Below are 18435 nucleotides of genomic sequence, written 5' to 3'. Positions count from 1 at the left end.
CCGGTGGGCAGGGAAGAGCTTGGCTTGGAGGAAAGCTCCTCAGCACTCTGCTCTCTGCCGTGATTATCGTCCAGAAGATCTGAGCAAATCCCGTGTCCTGGAAATGTGCTGGTTGAACCCGCCGGTCCCCGCAGAGAGCACCTCGCATTTTGACCTTGCTGGCTATAACCCAGCTGGAGCAGCCGCCCGGCCAGAGGCAGCCAAGCAGCAAAGCCAGCTGGAGGTGGCTTCCCCCATCTGCTCCCCTTGGTGCTCAGGATGAGCCCCCAAAATCAAAAGCAGCAGCCAAAAGGCAAGGCTGTCAAATTGCTGGAATCGGGGACCCCCCCGGGGGGGTTGGTGACCTGCCACCCCCCCATGGTGAGCTGGGGTGGCCCTGTGACCGTGTCACACAGCCAGGGGAGGTGAGGGAGCTCTCCAGGGGCAGCTGGAAGGACAGAGACTTAGGGACAAGTAGTCTGGGCACCAGCAGGGTGAAGGACACCCGTAATAAAATGCAGCATCGTGTTTTGTCTCGGCTGCCTGGGTCCATTCCTCGTGATTACACGCTACCTTTGAGAGGGACTGAGGCACAGAGCTGGTGCCTGGCTCTTCCCACCGATGGTGCTGCTGATTTGGGTGCCAGCAGAGGAGCTGGCCTGCCTCGACCTGCCAGGCTGTGCAGGCTCCTTGCTCTGTAGGGTGCCTTCATGACTTAAAACCTCTTCAGCACGCCCTTCCTCTGGCCTCACGGCACTTCTGCTGCACGTGCAAGAAGCAGATGTAAGCATAAACATCCTTATGGCCAAAGAGAAACAAAAAAATAAACAAAAGCAAAAGGGAAAGGGGAGGGGAAAGAAAGAGAGAGCGGAGGGGCCATGTCACCATCGCCACTTCCCAGAGAGGCAGCGGATATCTGCAGTCGGGCTGCCCAGGAAGCCGGTGGGGAATGACATAAAGCCTGCTTTATTTGGCTGCACACCATCCAAAAACCTTCCCCGAGTGCTATGTGGATGTTCCTTTCCCCACAGAGCCACCCCAAAAGGTCCCAGTACGACCGTCTCAGTGCGTGCTGAGGACAGCGTGGCGATGCTGCCGAACACCTCGTGTCCACGTGCCGACAACCATGTGGCATCTGGAGCATCTCTGAGTGTCCACAGCTCCCCTGCGTAGCCCAGCACCCCTTTCCTAGGTGCTGTTCGGCTCCAGAGGCCACACATCCCCCCCACAGCCCCAGTCCCATGTGCTGGATCCACACCCCGAGGAGGCGCATGCTCTCTGCGCTGGATTAGTCACGGCTCGCATTGAGATTGTGCAGCTGTTTCTGCGAAGAGGGGAAAGAAAAAAAAAAAAAAAGAGAGAGAGACATCTGGAAAAAATTTTAGGGAGGGAAAAAAAAAAAAAAAAAAAAGAGAAAAGAAACCACGTCTTTTCTAACTGACAACGTGGCAATTGCTCAGTGCGCTGAGCTGCAGCCCGAAGCTAAGCCCTCTCCTAATGGCTCAGACAAACGGCAGTGCCAGGAGGATAATTACAACAGGGATTTCTTTACATACGTGGCGGCTTAAAGCCTGCTTTTGGGTGAGAGCAGCTAGCAGCCTGCTGCAGGGGTGCAGTCACATCTGGAGATGCCCCAGTGCTGGTGTGGGGGGTCCTGGTGTCCCCCTTTCTGCTGGGGGTCACTGGGTGGGGAAGGGGCCCCCAGACACATCGCACCCGGGGGCAGATCCTGCATGAGGACATGCTGCTGGCAGGCTCTGCGGTGTCACTGAGGGCTGGAGGGGGAGTGTGGGGAGGGGGAAGCAAGGGCTGCAGCGCCTGGCCTGCTCTTCAGTCTCAGAGGCTTTAAGCAGCTCCAGAAATGACGGAGAGCTCGCAATAAAAGAGTCCTGGAAAGCCCTCTCCACGCTCACAAGGCTTAGCGGGGCTGTCAAAGAGAGATTTGGATGTCAGTGTGCCAGGGGAAAACACAGACCTCACACATGCTAGAGGGGCATCTTTTGCCCTCTGAAGCTCAGGAACTGGGCAGGTGATGGTCCAAGGGGGTCTCTTCTAACCCGGGACCCCTCGCAGCACTGGCAGGGCTTTGCAGCAAGCACCCACCTCTTGGTCCAGCTCGGGTGCATCAGGCACTGCTGTTCCCAGGTCTCTGCCACTCGCTGCCCGCTCAGGTGGCCACCCAAAATCTGCCTTTGGAGGCAGCAAACAGGGCCAGACCCCCGGGGCTTGAGCTCAGTTTGCAGCGAGGCCAAGAGGTTTGCAAGGCTGAGGTTTGAACTCGAGCTAACCCCTGTGCAAAATCCAACTTCATCCTGCTGGAAGCCCAGCTGGGCAGACCTGGGCTCACACACTGAAGAAAACCCTGGGGCTCCCCAAAAGGGGAACAATTTTGCTCTAAGGGAAGGAGAGAAATGTGGAGGTGATACAAGCAGGGAATAATAGCCCTGCTGTCTCCCACTCACAAATCAGTCGCTGCAAGGAGCCTTTCCTTCGCTCTGCCCCGGGAGGGATTCTCTCGGGAGTGTTTTTGGAGAGGAGGATGTTCCTGCATTAATTGCCGATGAACCCTACAGCAAAACAATGAACCCAAAGTGCACATAAATAAACAGGATGCCCTGGAAGCACTGTGGGAATGTCATTTACTGAGTGGTCATTGAGGGGTGTGCGGCCGAACTCCTGGCACACCGCAGCGGCACGGGGAGGGGACACGGCTGGGGACCAGCAGCCAGCTCGGGGAAAGGGGAGCGGGGTGGGCGAAAAAGAAAAGGCAGAGGCATGTCAGCAGGTCCCACAGGAGGGCTCCTGCTCTTTATTTCCAGGAGGAGATCAGAGGGAGAAAGAGTGTGCTGTCTGGATGTGCGCTAAGCTGGCATGTGGCTGCCATTCAGGGCTGGAAGCCAGGCAGGGCGAAGCTGAACTGCCCAGGGAAGGTGGCGAGGTGGCCGGCTCCCTGCTGGGCTGGGACTGTCCCTGTGGGCTCAGGGACAGCACTGACACCCGGCCCAGCAGGCAGCACCCACCAGGGTCTCTCCCAGTGCCCAGAGAGCCTGAGCTCCGCGGAGGGGCGATGCGGGAGAGCGGGGCTCTGGCTGTGTTGGGAGCAGACGGAGAAGGAGGGGTGCGTGGCACTGCGGATTATCAGCTGTCAGGAGAGGCCTGCAGGCAGGGGGAGAAGCCCAGCTGTGCGTGGCTCTGCAGTGAGTCACAGCCTGGGAGCTGGGACGCTGTGGGACACCTCGATCTTTCCGTGCTGTCTGCAGGCTCATAGCCAGAGCCTCCGGTGGAAGGTCTTCCCGTGCCAAGGGAGAGCTGTCCCCCACCTTGCTCAGCGTGCCCCTGCACTGAGCACAGGGAATGGCCAAGATCCCCAAGGGCCTCCTTGCCTTCCCTGGAAGGACTTCTCCCTTGCTGCATGGGGTTGCTGTGCATTTCTTCCCGCTGTGTGCCCGAATTACGGGCTGGTGTCTCAGCCCAGCTTCTCCTTTGCTCGGGACCTTGCGATGGAGATGTGCAGAGAATGCACTAAGGCATCTGGGGGAGAAGGGCAGCAAGCACTGCTAGAGCTGGGCACTCCCACCTTGCCTCCAGTGTTTACCTAAGATGCCCTTTTGAGCCCTCTCGGTCCTGACAGATGTGGCTTGGCAGCGTTTGAAGGCTATGAATAGAGCTACTTGAGGAAATAAACAGGAATCCACCTTGGAGCCCCTGGGACACACCAAGGGAAGCTCCTGGGCTGCAGTGGCAGCTTCTTCGCAAGGATAAACACGGCCTGGCTCTCCTAGAGGCTGCCCTGGGGGCAGTGCCCAGGTGAAACCTTCCCTGCCCCAGGACATCCAAGTGCCAGGGAAGCAGTGGCAATAACCACCAGCAAGGAAAAGACCAGAAAGGCAAAGGACAAGGTTCAGGCAGGAGGGTCTCCGGGTCCAGCTGCTTCTACTTTTTTTTGGGTCATGAGTGAGAGGATGTCTTGGAAAATCTGGGTCTCGTTTGAGAGCACAGGCTTGAAGTGATGGCCAGTTTTGCTCCGGGCTTGTGCACTGCGGGAGGCAAAGAGGAACAGGGAAAAATAGTTTTGGGGAGGGCAAGGCACGCTGAAGAAGGGGAGGCTGGGCTGCTTGTTAAATGAAAGTCCATAAAGTTTAACAGTTCCCTGTGGAGGCTGAGGAACGAGACGTTATTGTCCTTCTATTAACCCTCCTTGCTGCAGTTTTCTGACTTTTGCTCTGACATTTCTTTCTGCTTGAGCGGAGCTTGCTGCAGAACAAGCCCCGGCTTGAGGCATCCCAGGAGAACGAGGCAGGAGCCAGGTGCAGGGAGCTCCGAAAACAGGGTGTCAGGAGACAAAACGGGGTTGGTTTTGGCAGAACACATTTGGGATGGTCCCGTACAGAGGAAAAAAGCCAGGCACAGGTCGGCTCAGGAGTAGGCAAAGACGATGAAGGGGAGACAGTAGGAAATGCTTGGAGCAGGACAGGGTGGTAGCAGTCTCTCCAGGCTTTTAGCCCGTGATTACTCCTGGAATTTGGACACAGAGGCTGTGGCTGAGCTGGGCATGGCACACACAGCGAGGCAGCAAGAAGGAGCAGCAGCAGGAGCACTGCCAGCCCTGCCCCATCACTGTGGCCATGGAGCAGGGGCTCGCAGCCTCCCCAGACCAAAACCAACAGCAAAAGTGCCAGCCTCTGCATCCCCTCTGCTTGCTGGCTCCCTCCACATTGTCTGCAAGAGCGCTTCCGAGCCCTGTGAACTCCCCCGCCCACCCTGAGGAGCTCAGGTCCCTTAAAACCTCCCTACCGTGAGCAATTCAGACCTTTATGGCCGTGCAAAAATATTCTGCCCCTTTCAAGGACCAGTTGCTGGAGAAACCATTTCCTTCATCTGTGTGGAGTTATTCATCAGGATTTCACTGATCGGAAAGCAAAGGAAACCAGAGAGGACACAACCCCCAAAGCTGGATGAAAACACAGCAGGGTGCTCTGTGCTGCATATGAGGGCATGTGCAGAAAATACCTCCTCGGTCATTTCTCCTGTGTGATGAGCTCTGGGGATCGCAGTTCAGCCCTGAAACATGTTTACTTCCCTTGGAGAACCACCACCCGCCTTGGCCAGGGCTTGGCAGCAGCAGGGGAGCAGCGGGAAGGCCTGGGGCTGCTCTGTGCCTGTGGGCTTGGGCAAGGTGGGATGTGGTCAGCCCCGAAATAGCAAGGTCGTGCAGGGCCCCGAGCGAGCGCTGTGACTTTCCATCCTCTGCCTGGCCCAGGGCTCCGTCCCTCTCCTGGGACCTTCCACTAAAATTAGCAGCGCTTCCCTGCGCCGCATGCCCCGTGTCCGTCTGTCTCACAGCTGTTTGAGGAGATGGGGGGCCAGAAGCACAGCTGAAAAAAAAAAAATAAATAAAAGCATTAGATTTGGAGAACTCCCTTTTAATCTTCTCATTTATGGGGGAAAAAATGATCATTGCAGATGTCAACCTCCCAGCTCCTTAATTTCAGACTTGCACGAAGGTGCCCGCTGCGTCCTCCCTCCTGCGCCAACCTGCCCGCAGCACCCCGGGGGAGAGCTCACCCCGCATTTATTAACGGGGTTAACGGGGAAGATTTTTAATGGCATGGAGATCCCAAGAAATCTGTTGCTCACTTGCAGGAATAAAGTGGGAACTGGGAAATGAGGGAAATGGCTTCCTCACCAACTGGGATGGGGGGGAATTGTGCCCCTCTGGAGGTGCCCAGCTATAACCAGGAGGCACATCGTGCTTTGTAACAACAGGCGGTGCATTATGGAGATCGGTGCTGCTTCTGGCTGCAAAGCATGGGTGAAGAGCCTGGCTGGGAAGGGACACCTCCCCACATCCCTCCTTGCAGCTGTGCGCAGAGGAAAGGAAGGGAGGGACTCCTGGGGGCAGAGATTTCCTTCCCGGCTCCGGCGGCTCTCCCCGGAGCTGTCTCCACAGCATGGAGGGCTGACGTTTTGGGCACCCCAAGCTCTGCTCTGCACCCCTGCAGTGTCAGCATTGCTCCGTGGGGCACGGCCGCCCCCTCCCCAGCTGCCCCCCAGGCTGTGGGGCTGAGCCTGGCCCTGCTGGGGACTGGAGCTCAGTAGGGGAACTTCTGCCTCTGATTTCCATCCCTAGCCACAAGCAAATGTGCTCCTCTGGCAGCAATTGGCAGCTCTCCTGCTGGGACTGGAAATCTGGAGATAACAGCTGGAGGTTTTTTGTGCTGTTCCCCCTCTGGGGGTGAATTTAAAGCCCTCCTGCTCTGGGTTGGGTTGGGCTGCCTATTGTTTTCCGGGGCGATGAGCGCTGCTGGGTTGTGCCCAGCTCCCTGTGCCTGGACGTGGCTCTCCCAGCCCCTGTCCCAGGATCAGGGGTGCTCTCGATGGCCCACGGGGAAGCTCTGCTGGCCTCTTGCTAGCGCTGGCTCCCTGCTGGGCTGCCTGGGGGGGCAGCTGAACACCCACCACCCAGGCTGAGACCTCAATTGGAGGAGCCATGGCCTTGATATGCCAGGAAGGAAAGGGAAGGGATGGCAGGAGGGGATCGGAGACACTCGGATGAGATGGGGGGCACTGGGGACAATGGGGATTTGCCCCCTTTCTGGTCTTTGGGCACAATAACTGCATGTCCTGCTGTCCCCAGCAGGCTCATGGTGGAGGTGGCCATGGGTGGCCGCTGTTGGTTGCAGAGGGTGGTGACCCCAGCCCAGGAAACATCGTCCTGTCTTTATCTGTGCCTTTGGTGAGCAGCCAGCAGCTCAGTGCAGAGCTGTAAGGGGTCGGAGCTGCCCTCTTGGCTTCCTCTGCTCTTGTTTTGACCGTGCTCTGGCATATTTTGACCTCAGGGCAGGGCAAGCCTGGAGGGCTGCTCTTGAAGCTGGAAAGCTAAAAATCCCCCAGCAGTTGTAAAGCCCACGGGGAGGCCTCTGGATGTGCCACACCGCTGCTTTCTTGGCTTCTCCCCTGGCAGAGGAAAGGCTGAATTAAGAAAGCAAATGGAGAGGAAACCGTGGAGAAATAAGAGCGGCACTGTGAGCCGAGGACAGCGCTGGGCTCAGTCCTCTCCCTGTTGCCCTGGAAATTGGACGGTTCCCACCGAGCCGCCTGCTTTGCTGGCTGCTCCTGGGAGGGCACTGGCATTTAGCACCGGTCAGGGGAAGAGGGGAAAAAATAATATTAAAAAAAGGAAATATAAATGCAAACAGTGGTATTGGGGTTTTCTCCTTTATAGAGAGCCCCCAGGCTCCTACAACATCACCTCCAGGGCTGCAGCATCCCTCAGAAGACCTGGCTTTCCTTGCAGGGAGGGTGCTGGCATGGGGCTGGTGCCTTTCAGAGCCCCTGGCTCTGCTCCCTGCAATGCCCCAGGCACCCCCCAGATGCCCCCCTCAGCCCCCAGGCCCATGCAGGCTTCTGGTGCAGTCGGAGGGATCAGGCTGACAAAAGCTGCGTGGTTATGTATTTATTTATTCATTTTCAGCTGCACAGAGCAGATTAAGCTGGCAGCTCTGTTGTGCTCACTGGGCATTGTGCACCGTGCTGACTCGGGGTTTTGGGGGCCAGGCTCTGTCCACGGCCGAGCAGCAGCTCTGGAGGGGGGGAATTTGGCTCAGCCGAGCACATTCGGGCACTGGATCCCTGCTGCGTTCAGGCGTCTCCTTTTGTTCACAAGGCGATGATCTGTGTTTGTGGGTTTGGTATTTTCTCACCCATCTCCTAAAAATGGGTGGGCCGGACTCAGGGGGGCTGAGGGCTGGGCCCTGCCCTGGGGACCGCACAGTGCTGGGATCTGGCTTCTGTGGGAAGCCGAGGGGTGCAGCATCTCTCCTCTGTTCCTGCCTTCCCCAGTGAATTTCAGCTGGCCTGGACCAGTGGAAACCCAAAAGCAGCAACTGGCACCCAGCAGCCCTCCGGGAGCAGCACGAGGAGCAGGGGGACAATGCTGGGAAGGGCCAGGCTGCAGGCTCCTGCCCAGTGCAGACCAGTTCCCCTTCTCCTTCCAGGCCTCCTGGGATGGCTCCGTGGAACAGAGCAGTCACAGAACAAACCTGCTGTCCCCAGAGCAGCCGGGACCTCGCATCGTGCCCCACATCCCCCCATCCCACACCCCAGAGCACCACCACCTGCAGCAGCTGCGGGGCTGCAAAACAGCTCCCGGAGCCCCATAAAGGACACCTTCCTCCTAAAGGGGGCTCGGGCTGGCTTCCACAAACACGAGCAGCACAAAAGCCGCCTTTCTCCCGCTCGTTTGACTTTGTTTTCCCTCCCTCCTCATCTGCTTTTGGCCAAGGGGCTGAATGGCTCCAGTATATGCTGCGGGAGGCTGAAGCCAAGGCGTGAGCAGCGGGGAAGAAGCCTCCGTCGCCTTGCCGAGCCCTTTGAGAAAGCAGCACCCAAAGAAAATATTTGTGCTCTGGCGAGCACACGTGCACACTTCCTGCCCGTGAAGTCCCTAATTAAGGTTGTTTTTTATTTATTTTGTTTCTACTCGTGCTGACACAGTCTCGGCGGGGTGCGGGGGTGTCTGTCAGGGCTCGGCGTGCTTTGCTGGTTTGGAAAGTGCGACGTGGAAAGGTGCCCGTGGTGGTCACAGAGGGCAGCTGTGTGTCCAGCCAGGGACTGGGGAGGAGTGGGGGATTTTGGAGTTGCTCTGAGCATCCCTGCTGTGTTGGCACGGCTCAGAGCATCACCCAGTATGGAGCAGCCGCAGCCTGGCTGTGTCGTCACGACAGGGAAGGTCGGCTCCTTGCAGACCTTGCCAAAAAGCCTTCTCCTCGGGCCAGCACAGAGAGGCAGAGAAGGTTTTTCCAGCCAGTTTGTGAGCTTGGGTCCCTCCGAGGGACCACGCTGTCTGCCTGGATCACCGTGTGTGGCTGGCAGTGGCTGGGAACAGGGAAGGTGGAAGCCAGCACGGATTGTTTCTCCAAGCACACACTTAAAGGCAGAATAAACCTAGAAACCCCCCTATCTTTTGGGTTTTTTCTTCCAGGCCATCAAGGGATCACCATCTGCAGGCACTGAAGGGGATCTCCCGTCCCTTGCCTGCTTTCTGCAGCCCGTGGTGCTATTTTGGCAATTCTCTCATTTACTGGGTGGTTCAGCTGAGCCCAACCACTCCTCGGGCTAAAATCGTACCCTGGCAGCTGGCTGCTAATTAGAAAGTGCCGAAAAGCCAGTGGTGCTTAAGGCAGCTCGGGGATAACCAGGACGGCTTTTTCTTCTGTGGATAAAGCACTGGGTTTGGAGGCTGTAGATGTTTCCACTGAAATCAGATTTGGGGTTAAAGAGGCGGGGAAGGCAACACGGGGTGAAAAATGACTCCCAGGAGCGCGGCAGCACCAGGAGAACCGCCACACTGCGAGCCCAACGCGGTGGGGGAGAAAAGCAAACGCCTTCTGCTGGCAGCACCCCAGCGAGGGGGAGAGCAAAGATGATTTGGAGGCAGGGAAAACAACAGAGCTGTTGAAGGCCATCCTGCTGGCTTCGCCCAGTCCCTGCCCAGTCCCTACCGGGCTGTGGTCGGAGCTGCCCCCGCAGCCCCTCTGCACCTCGCGGCCGCCCGTCCTGCCAAGGCATCCCTCCCCTGCCGGCCACCCGCAGCCTGGCACTGTCACCGTGCCCATGGTGCAGGAAAGCTCCGAGGGCCATCCTTTCTGTTTTTGCATTAAAAGCTGAGCTTTTTCTTGCTTGAACATGGCCTCGTAGCCTCAGTGTTCGGGGTATCGAGCCTCGTGTCCCGTGGCTCACGTTATGATTGTGTCACGCTATCTGTGCGGGCTCCTTGGGGTCTCCCTCTCCGTGACACACAGCCTGGGGACAATTTTGGGTCTGCTTGGTGAAGGAAGGTTTCAAAGACCTTGAGGCTGGGTAGGAGCAGAGCAAAGACATCGTGCTGCAAGCAGCCCAAACACGGAAGCAGGGACTGGCACAGGGTGTCATTACCCGTCCCCAGCTGCATGCCTGTGGCCTTTTGGGACGCACCCCGTGCTCCTGCAGAGCCGCTGCTTCAGGAGCCTCATGCACTCGCTGGCCTGGAGGCAGGGTGCCAGCAGGGCCGTCTTCCCTCCATCCCCTTATCTCATCGGGGAATGGAAGAGGGGCAGAAAGAGAGTGTTCTGCAGGCTGCCTGGCCTGGCCGAAACGCCCTGTTCCCTGATAAGCCTGCAAGGTTGATGCTCGCTCCCATCAGCAGCCCCAGGCATGGCACCAGAGAGGTGGCTGTGCAGCTTTGTCACCCCTCTGTCCCCTCCACTCTGGGGCGCTGGGTGAGGAACAGGACATGCAGGGACACCAAATGCCACGAGCCACCAGGTATGAAAACCCACAAAGCCTGCACGCTCCTGCCATGCTGCACAGCCAGGGGAATGACAGGGGCTGTAACGACAAAGATTTGTCATCAGGAACTAATGGCAAGGCCATGCAGCAGCCTAGGATAATGATTGCCTGCTGTGAGGGACAGTTAGAGACATTTCTCAAGGCCCAGGGCAGGGAGCGGGAGGGAAAGAGCCCCCAGCCCGGACATCACCACTCTGGGAGGAGACCAGCCCCAGGCAGGCTTTGTGAAGCCAGGCTGCATGATGAGCATCCCCATCTCTATCTGCAGCCAGCTCGGGGTCACCACAGTTTGCCAGCACAGCTGATTTCCACCCAAAGCTGCTGCATTCCTTTTTCAGCAGGTAAAAGCTGGAAATCCAGCCCCAAATCCGTGCCGTATGGCTGGGGAAAGCCAGGGAGGCTGCAGCCCTGTGGATGGGTGCTGAAGCTTCAGGAATCTGGATGAGCCCCCCGGCTGGTGTTGGGCAGGAGCCTCTGATTGTCTGGCTCCGAGATAAGCACGCGTTAACCAAAACAGCCGGCTCAGCAGTGGGGAGAGGGGAACAAAAGAGCCGAGGCAGCATGGACAGTGAAAGCTGCAGCCCAGATGTCAAGGCCGAGCAGTCTGGTTTGCAGCAAGCCAGACTGGGAGTTACTCCTCGGTGGGCACGACCCTGGCCATCAGTCCTGGCAGTTTGGTGAAGAACAAGCACTACCAGGACTGCTGGCTCTGGGAACAGCCAGCTGTGGCGCAGCGTGCCACTGAGCTCCGTGCCAAACTGCCCGCTGCCACCGGAGCTGAGCTGCTGGGCAGCCAGCTGCTGCTGGAGGCACTGGCCGTGCCTGGGAGGAAGCTGGGAGCAAGGAATTATAACGAACTCTGGCAAAAACAGCAGCTCAGGACAGCAAGGGGGGAGCTAGGGAAATGGATTTGTGCAGGGCAGCTCCATTCCGGGACCCTGGAGGTGTCATGCAGGAGGGCACGGAGCAGGAATAGGTCACGGCTCCAGGCCTTGGCTCTGGAAGCTTCCTGATTTTAATGCAAGAAAATAATGCAGTGATGTTAAACTTCTATCATTTAGCTTCTCTTATATTAAAACATAACAACAAGAGTCTGCAACATGTTCCTTGAAGTGTCTCCAGCCCCTGCAAGTGCATCTACAGCAGTTAATTGTGCTTTACATTAATGGTAAAGACGACTTTCAAGTACTAAAACTCTCTAGGGAAAGTTAAAGTTGCAATTATGTCAAAAGTAACCTCAATGTGTGAGATATCTCCTAAATATAAAGTAACCACTTCCTTCCTACTTTAGTTGGTTTTCCTTTCTGCAGGACAAGCCACATGAAACTGGTAGACACAGCAGACATCCCCCAGGTGAAATAAAAGACAGAGGACACATGCAATGCTTTCACTGGGATGAGAAACCTGAATTAAATGGATGGAAGCTGAACTAAGCACCAATATAGACTCTAAGACTGGTCAGAGATGTTGGAGAGTCCCACATCCTTCCCCTTCCTCTGTCCCTTCTGCATTTCTCATCAGTGCAGGCGTTCTCCTCCTGGGCCTGTGGGTGCACACAGCACTTGGGGATCCTGCCCAGCATCACAGCCCCCTGAGGCTATGGCCTGTTTGGTTGAAAGTGGGCAGGGAAGGGGGCAAGAAGGTGAAGGGACTGATCCAGGTGTGTTGAGATGAGCCCAGGATCCAGAACGACTCCTCACATTCCTGTGGTTATGTATTCACCTAAAAAGCACTGCACTGGTGCTGAGCCTGTGTTCTCTGCTCCTACCTGCAAGGTGGTTGGCCCGTCAGCTGAATCATGCTGCTGAGGAACAGTGATGGCTGCCTGGTGGCCTCCTTTAACCCCAAAGGACACCTGGTTATCCCTCACCTACAGCACCCACTCTGCAAAAGCCCTTTCTTCCCAGCATTGCATCCCGAATGGAGAGTTTGTCTGTTCTGTAATGGAAACAAACATCTGCCAAGTCACAGATTCCCCGGATCCAAGCAGAATTCAGCTCAGTTTTCCTGAGACGTGTCCCTCAGGCAGAGGTTGCAGTCAGCTTCTAAAGATAGGTGCAATTTCCTCAGAGACCTGCCTTGCATGTAATGGCTCGTTTCCCAGCCCTAACAGCCATCTTTTTACTGAAAACCACTTATGCTGAAAACCACTTAAAGCAGCACAAAGACACACAAGACACACAGACATATGCTGAAAGATAGAAGCAGCACCTTGATTTACTGTGGGACTAGAAACAGCGTATAACCTCCTTCTCTAGATTTGTCCATTTTTAAAACCCCAAATGCAGCTGTCTCCTCCTGCCAGCACTCTGCTTCCTGACATCTGGCAGGGCCGGGAAAGGTCAAATGACGGAGCAAGCTGGAGATAGGCAAACAGTTAAGCCATCGTTTTGCTGAAGTCCTGCTTGAATTCCTGCAATAAATAAATTAAATAAATAAATAAAAGGGAGGGGAAAAAAAAAAAAGGCACAGACCAGAAAAAGTTATACAAAGATGCCCTCTGCCGGTCACAAGTCAAAGGAAATGGCAATGGTTAATGTTCATAGACGTTTCAGACAGAGCCCACGGGTCCCTGCAAGCTGGAAACTTCACTTGCAGTCCATACTGACTGTGAGCTGAAAACTATTTGAGGTACTAATCAATTCAGAGTTTGTTTCTCTCTCTTTTTTAGATAGCAGTGTTATTTGATTAAAACTAGGATTTAAAGAAAACCTTCTTAGAAGTGTTGCAAACTCGTTCATTTGATACAAATTGCAGATTAAATCTGTTAAATCAGTCTACTAAACAATGCAGATACACTGCATAAACATATTACTATCAGTTCATCTTTTTCTTGTATCAGTTTAATGCTTGCTGCTTTAAGCCTCTACTTTAATATAATAATTAGGAATTAAATCAGCATGAACTGATTTCAGTGCATCCATGCTGAGTATTTATGATAATCAAACTACACCATTTTAAAACAATGCCATTGGATTAGAAAGCTCCACTGACAGAAACAAGCTCTTAAGAGGTCTTGCAAAATAATCTTGGACGTTTAAGAACAATATGTGCAGTGAGTGGGCAACCCTCTCCTCCTACTTCATTCTTTTCCCCTAAAATTAAATCCTGTCTGCAAAACCATTTCATGGTAAGGAGAGTTTGGTGCATGTCAGCATTGTGCTGAAGCTCTACGAGAATCCACAGGCTGAAACAATCAAGTTGTCTCCCTGGTATTTTTGTTTACTCTCTGCTCAGCTCACAAATGTCTTTGGAATTTGTTTCCGAGCATGATATGCTCTGGCAAACTCCAGGTTCACCTGGAAATGGCACAGAGGCTCCATGCAATCAGGTCAGCTAATAAAAGCATCAGTCAAGACCTGTCAAATTATCAGACACCAGTGAGTCCTCCTTTGGCTGCAGACACTACAGCCATGGTTGGGATTAGCCATGGGCTTTGCGGAGCAGCTAAGGGGTCCCAAATGGAAATGGTACTGGCTGCATGTGGTTCAGCTGCTTCTCCAAAATGAGGGGTTTCCTGAAGCTGGACCTGCAAGTCTTTGCTCCTCTGTGCTTCCCAGGAAGCAGTCTGGTTGTCTGGGAGAGCTGGAACAAGCTCAGGTCTCTCTTCAGTGTTTCATACACCTGGTATCTACCTAGCCTCCTCATACCAGGTTACTATGTGGATTTCTCCCCCAGGTAGGACGCGCTCTTTCCAGTCTTCTTTAGAGTTTCCAAGAGGGTGTCAACGTTGTGCTCCGAGTCTATGTACACCTTCTTGTTGGGCAGGTCAATATCGAACTGGACACCTACAAGGAAGAGAAAAACATTTTGCACAGCTAGAAGCAGCCAAACAGTGTAAGAGCAGGGCAAAACTCACTTCCATGCAGTTGTGCTCCCAAGGCCATCAGCCAAACGTACACGTGCCTCCTATCAGCAAACCCTGATACTGCCACCAGCCAGCAAAACCAGGCTGGGGCCCTGCCAGCACTGGTGCAATGGAAGCCAGATTGCCTTACAGATCAGCAACGGGCACCACAGCTTCTGGAGTGCTTTAATCTGCTCACTCCACCTTAGCCCAGAACAATCACTCATGCAATAAGCAGAATGAGTGGAATTGAAACCAACCACTGTAACCTCCAGCAGCTCTGTCTGGGCCAAGGTTGGGCATGGATGAGCACTAATGAAGGTGCTAGTGCAGGGGTTAAGACAGGGGCAGGGCGGGTTCTCTCACAGGCAGCACCAGCTATCAGCTGTAAGTAGGAGGAAGCACAAGACACTTTCCTGTGTGGATATCCCAGTGGTGAATAAAGGTGAGCCACTCTCAACCCAGTGTAAGCAACTCTACAAAGTCTCTATCCAGCCACGTTACATCACAAAATTTGTAGGTATGTAAGGGCTTTGAGGGCTCTGCTGCTCCATCACATGAGGCTGAATTTGGCCAGCATGTCAAAGAGCAGCAGGAGGAGGGAGGTGCTGACAACCACACACAGAGGAACTGGAACTGACACAGCCTGGTAACGGGGTCCTGAAGAAGTCCCAGGGCCTTCAGCTTGGTGACTGAAAGTTGTTCCCACTCGGTGAGGACAGGGGAGCAGGACAACAGGTCCTCATAACTGGTGAGTGCAGGCCAGATCCTGCTCTCTTGCTGACCTCAGCACAAAGGAGACACAGGTTATAATTTTCCAGGTGGTGGAAAAAACAGGCTGTGCAAGCAGCCACCAAACGCTCTGCTCGCCAGTACTTTGCCGTGACTGCTCTGCACCGGGACGCCGATGACACATCCAGGGAAGCACCACAGACACCATGGGCCTCCTTGGGCCAGACATTCACCTCCCATCCTTCTGCACAGGCAACCTGAGCAGGTGTCTACCAATGCAGCTCCCAGAGGGTTCAGGATGAGGCCCTGGTGACTCAGAGCCTCCTGCAGGCCTGGCAGCTCCTCCCTGCCATGCCATTTCTCTAAGGGACAAGTCTTGTTAGCAATCAGTTACTGCCCAACCGGCAGCACAGAGCAGAGTGGGGAGCAGAGCCTTCCTCCCAGCCACTTTCAGCTGTTACCCACATTGCTTCCTAAGCAAAATGAAGGACGTGGGGCAGCGACATCCAGCCCCAGAGCTGACACTGCAGCGAGCTGGCGGTCACACATGCAGCGCCGGCAGCTCAACTCACCTCCCAGCCTGTGCAGGACACGAGTGACCGCATTGGAGCAGCCTTCACAGGTCATGTCCACGAAGAACTCGTGCTTCTGCAAAAAAACAGACGAGGGGTCAGGGGGACGCAGCCACCGCCATCCTCCACGCTTGCCCTTTGCCTTGGGGAGCTGGGTTCAAAACCTCCACGGATCAAAGGTCCACACGTCCCACTGCGGGCTCCTCGGCAAACCTAGAGCTCTCGGTACTCCTGCCTGTGGTGTCCATCGCTGAAACAACCCCGAGGGATCTTCGGAGATGCCTGGTCCAGCCCTGGGACAGAGGCCAGGCCACCTCAGGGCCAGCACAGGTTGCCAGCGCTGGGGGCTTCTGGTGGCCCCACTCCAGCTGCCCCTGGCGGTCTGGTACCTGCCCATCCTCTTCTTTGGGTCTATAAGGTGGCTGGGCCCCAACACAACAAACTAACAAAAATGTTAAATAAGAAATGAAAGGGCACGAGTGCTGTTTGTTCATGCCTTTACCCCGCCGGGGCCCAGCGCTATCCGCATTCCTCAGGAGAGATACGGGGCTGCACAAACACGGCCATCCTGTGCAACCATTGGCACTGCCCGGACCCTACCTTCCTTTCTAAAAAAACCAATAATTTTCCCTTTAAAAAAAATCAAATCAGGGCAGTTTTTTATTCGCTACCTGCAACCACATCCCTTTACGCCCTTCGCCCCCCACCCCCTGCAACTACCGCAGCTCTCAGCCCTGCACGGCGCTGGGGCACCCCTATAGCCCCCCTGCCGACTAATTAGCGTTTCCTAAATATTTTCATTAATGAACCCCAGGCTCGCTCGGCGGGGCCCTAAAGCAGGCGCTGCCCGTGCCGATACCCCCGGGTGAGGCTCCACGGGGCGGGAGTCGCAGCGCAGCGCCCCGGGGACCGCGGCTCCCCCCGGCTCCCCCGGGCTCCCCCCGGCTCCCCCCGGCCCCGCAGCCCCCGGCCCGCACCCACCGGCATGGCGGAGCCCGGTCCCGGCTCGGAGGAAGGGGCGGGCCGAGGCCGAGCACTGAGCTCCGGCCCCGCACAGCGCCCCCGGAGCCCGGGGAGGCTCCGCCGGGACCCGGCCCCGCACCGAGCCCGGCCCCGCAGCGGGGTGGTGGTGCCGGGGGGTCGGGGGGTGCTGGCTTGGAGCCTCGCCATCCATCCATGGGGTGCTCGCAGCCCCTTTGGCCTGTTCTTCACGCTGACCGAGTGGGTTTCCGTCACATTTTGGGGACCACACTTTAATTTTTAGAACAATAATATATATATTTGTTGTTTAAATTTTATTTTATCTGAGAGCAACGCAGCTTAAAGCTTCCCGCTTCCTTCAGCTGTATATCTCTATGTTTTTCTGGTAGTAAAACACCACCACTCCTCATTAGGAGACACACAAGAGGCTGGTCAGAAGCTGTCTGGGTCACAGCGAAGCAGAATTTTCTCCAAAAAGCCTCACGTTGCTTGCCCAAGGTGGGAGTGAGGCTGACGCCCTCTCACATGCCTAAAGGGTCTAGGAGAAAGCGAAGGAGAAAGTTTGTACTTGGCATGGATCCCTAACAGCACCCTGCCTGTGATCCCAGCTGGTGATCCCAGAACGGGCAGTGGGATGGAGCTGGGGAAAGAGCTGTAGGGATGGGGCAGGAGGGTCGGGTGGGCTGCTTGGGAGAGCTCCGTTCTCTGCCTTCTGAGGCTTTGAGATGCCCTGGCATGGGGTTATCGAAAGAGAGAGGGGTTTGTGTGGAGCATCTCTACTTCAGAGCAGGTTGAGTGAAGGGGTGCTGGCCCCCGAGGGTGTTTCTGTATGGTTTGTTTGACTGCTTGGCCCTTTGAAGGAGGACGGGCTCCTCGCTTCCAAACTGGAAGAAGGTGGAGGAGGCTGGGGCCAGCAGCTGGGTTTCTGCAGCTCAGGTCCCCAGGAAAGGAGACGGGCTGAGGAAAGCCGGTGGCACTGCGTGGGGTGTGCTGCTTCCTGACCACGTGTGGGGCTTCAACATCTTCCTGTTAAGAAGCCTGACCTGCAGCAGGAAGAATAATCAAAAAAAAAAACTGGTTATTTGCTGCCACACCGAGTGGAGCTGCATGCAGGGATTTCGGCTGGCCTTGGCTGACTCTTGCGCTCTGAGTTTATATTATACAGGCCGAGCAGATGATGCAAATGCTTTTCCTAGCAGGCTGCCACGGGGGCTTTGATTTTAATGCGATAGGACCTTGCTGTTTTGCTATTATATGTATATTATATACGTACAAAGGAATTTCCCATCCCTGGGTTGCCGCCGTTCCCGGAGGGACGCCGTGCATCGCTCCGGCGGGGTTTATTTTAGCTGTTGTGCTGGGTCATCGCTCTCACGTTAAACTTTGCGACGAGCGAGCCCCTGATTTATGGGCTGGCAGATTGCGATGCGGCACTGCCTATAAATAAATAGCAAGGAGGGGGGGACATCGGTGCTGTGCGTGGCCCCGCGCCAGCCCCAGCCTCTATCTCTGCACAACACAGCAGGGAGAGGTCGGGCTGAGCTCGGGGATATGGCAACAGGGGGGGGGAAGGCATTTTTAGGGGGTTAAATCTATATTTGCTTCATGCCACTGATACGTGTGGGGTGCGATGGGGTGTACACAAAGGGATAACGCATCATTTTAGGGGCTGACTGCGGCTTCCTCGCTGCCCTGCTCTCCTCAGGGCAGCCCCTGCCAGCCTCCCTCCTGCCGGGGCTCCCGGGGCCGGGCAGGGGGAGCTGTGGGGTGGTGACCGCCAGGCCCGGGGCTGGGCATGGCCCCGCCGCCATTTTGTGCGCGCCCCCCGCGCCTCCAGCAGGGGGTGGTGCGGGGCATGCCGCGCGCGCTGCCTGGCCCTTTAAGGCCGCCGGAGGCTGGCTGTCCGTCAAGGCCCGCCGCGCGCTCCCATTGGCCGCCGCGCCCCGTGCCGCGCGTTGTCCCGCCCCTATCTATTAACGGGGTTTACCAGCACTT

The 18435-nt window shown here is 55.9% G+C and overlaps 1 protein-coding gene across 1 annotated transcript; it reads right to left on the bottom strand.

Moving 5' to 3' along the window:
* Positions 1 to 12495: 12495 nt before the first annotated feature.
* On the bottom strand, positions 12496 to 16497 carry ATOX1 (antioxidant 1 copper chaperone). The gene is made up of 4 exons (XM_032197204.1): positions 16441 to 16497; positions 15460 to 15535; positions 13959 to 14096; positions 12496 to 12721 (listed from the first exon to the last, which is right to left on the bottom strand). The coding sequence occupies exons 1-3, from the start codon at positions 16444 to 16446 to the stop codon at positions 13966 to 13968; spliced, it is 213 nt and encodes a 70-aa protein (XP_032053095.1). The 5' UTR covers positions 16447 to 16497; the 3' UTR covers positions 12496 to 12721; positions 13959 to 13965.
* Between the last annotated feature and the right edge of the window lie 1938 nt (positions 16498 to 18435).

The sequence above is a fragment of the Aythya fuligula genome, chromosome 14, assembly GCF_009819795.1.
Source record: "Aythya fuligula isolate bAytFul2 chromosome 14, bAytFul2.pri, whole genome shotgun sequence".
Classification (NCBI taxonomy): domain Eukaryota; kingdom Metazoa; phylum Chordata; class Aves; order Anseriformes; family Anatidae; genus Aythya; species Aythya fuligula.
The sequence above is the reverse complement of the archived record's forward strand: the minus strand, read 5'-3'. Positions and strand labels throughout refer to the sequence as shown.

Bases quoted from the DNA above. Each gene is read 5' to 3' on its own strand.
- ATOX1 (XM_032197204.1), bottom strand. The intron at 14,097-15,459 runs GTGAGTTGAGCT...TCTTCCTTGTAG, and splicing joins TGTCCTGCACAGGCTGGGAG to GTGTCCAGTTCGATATTGAC.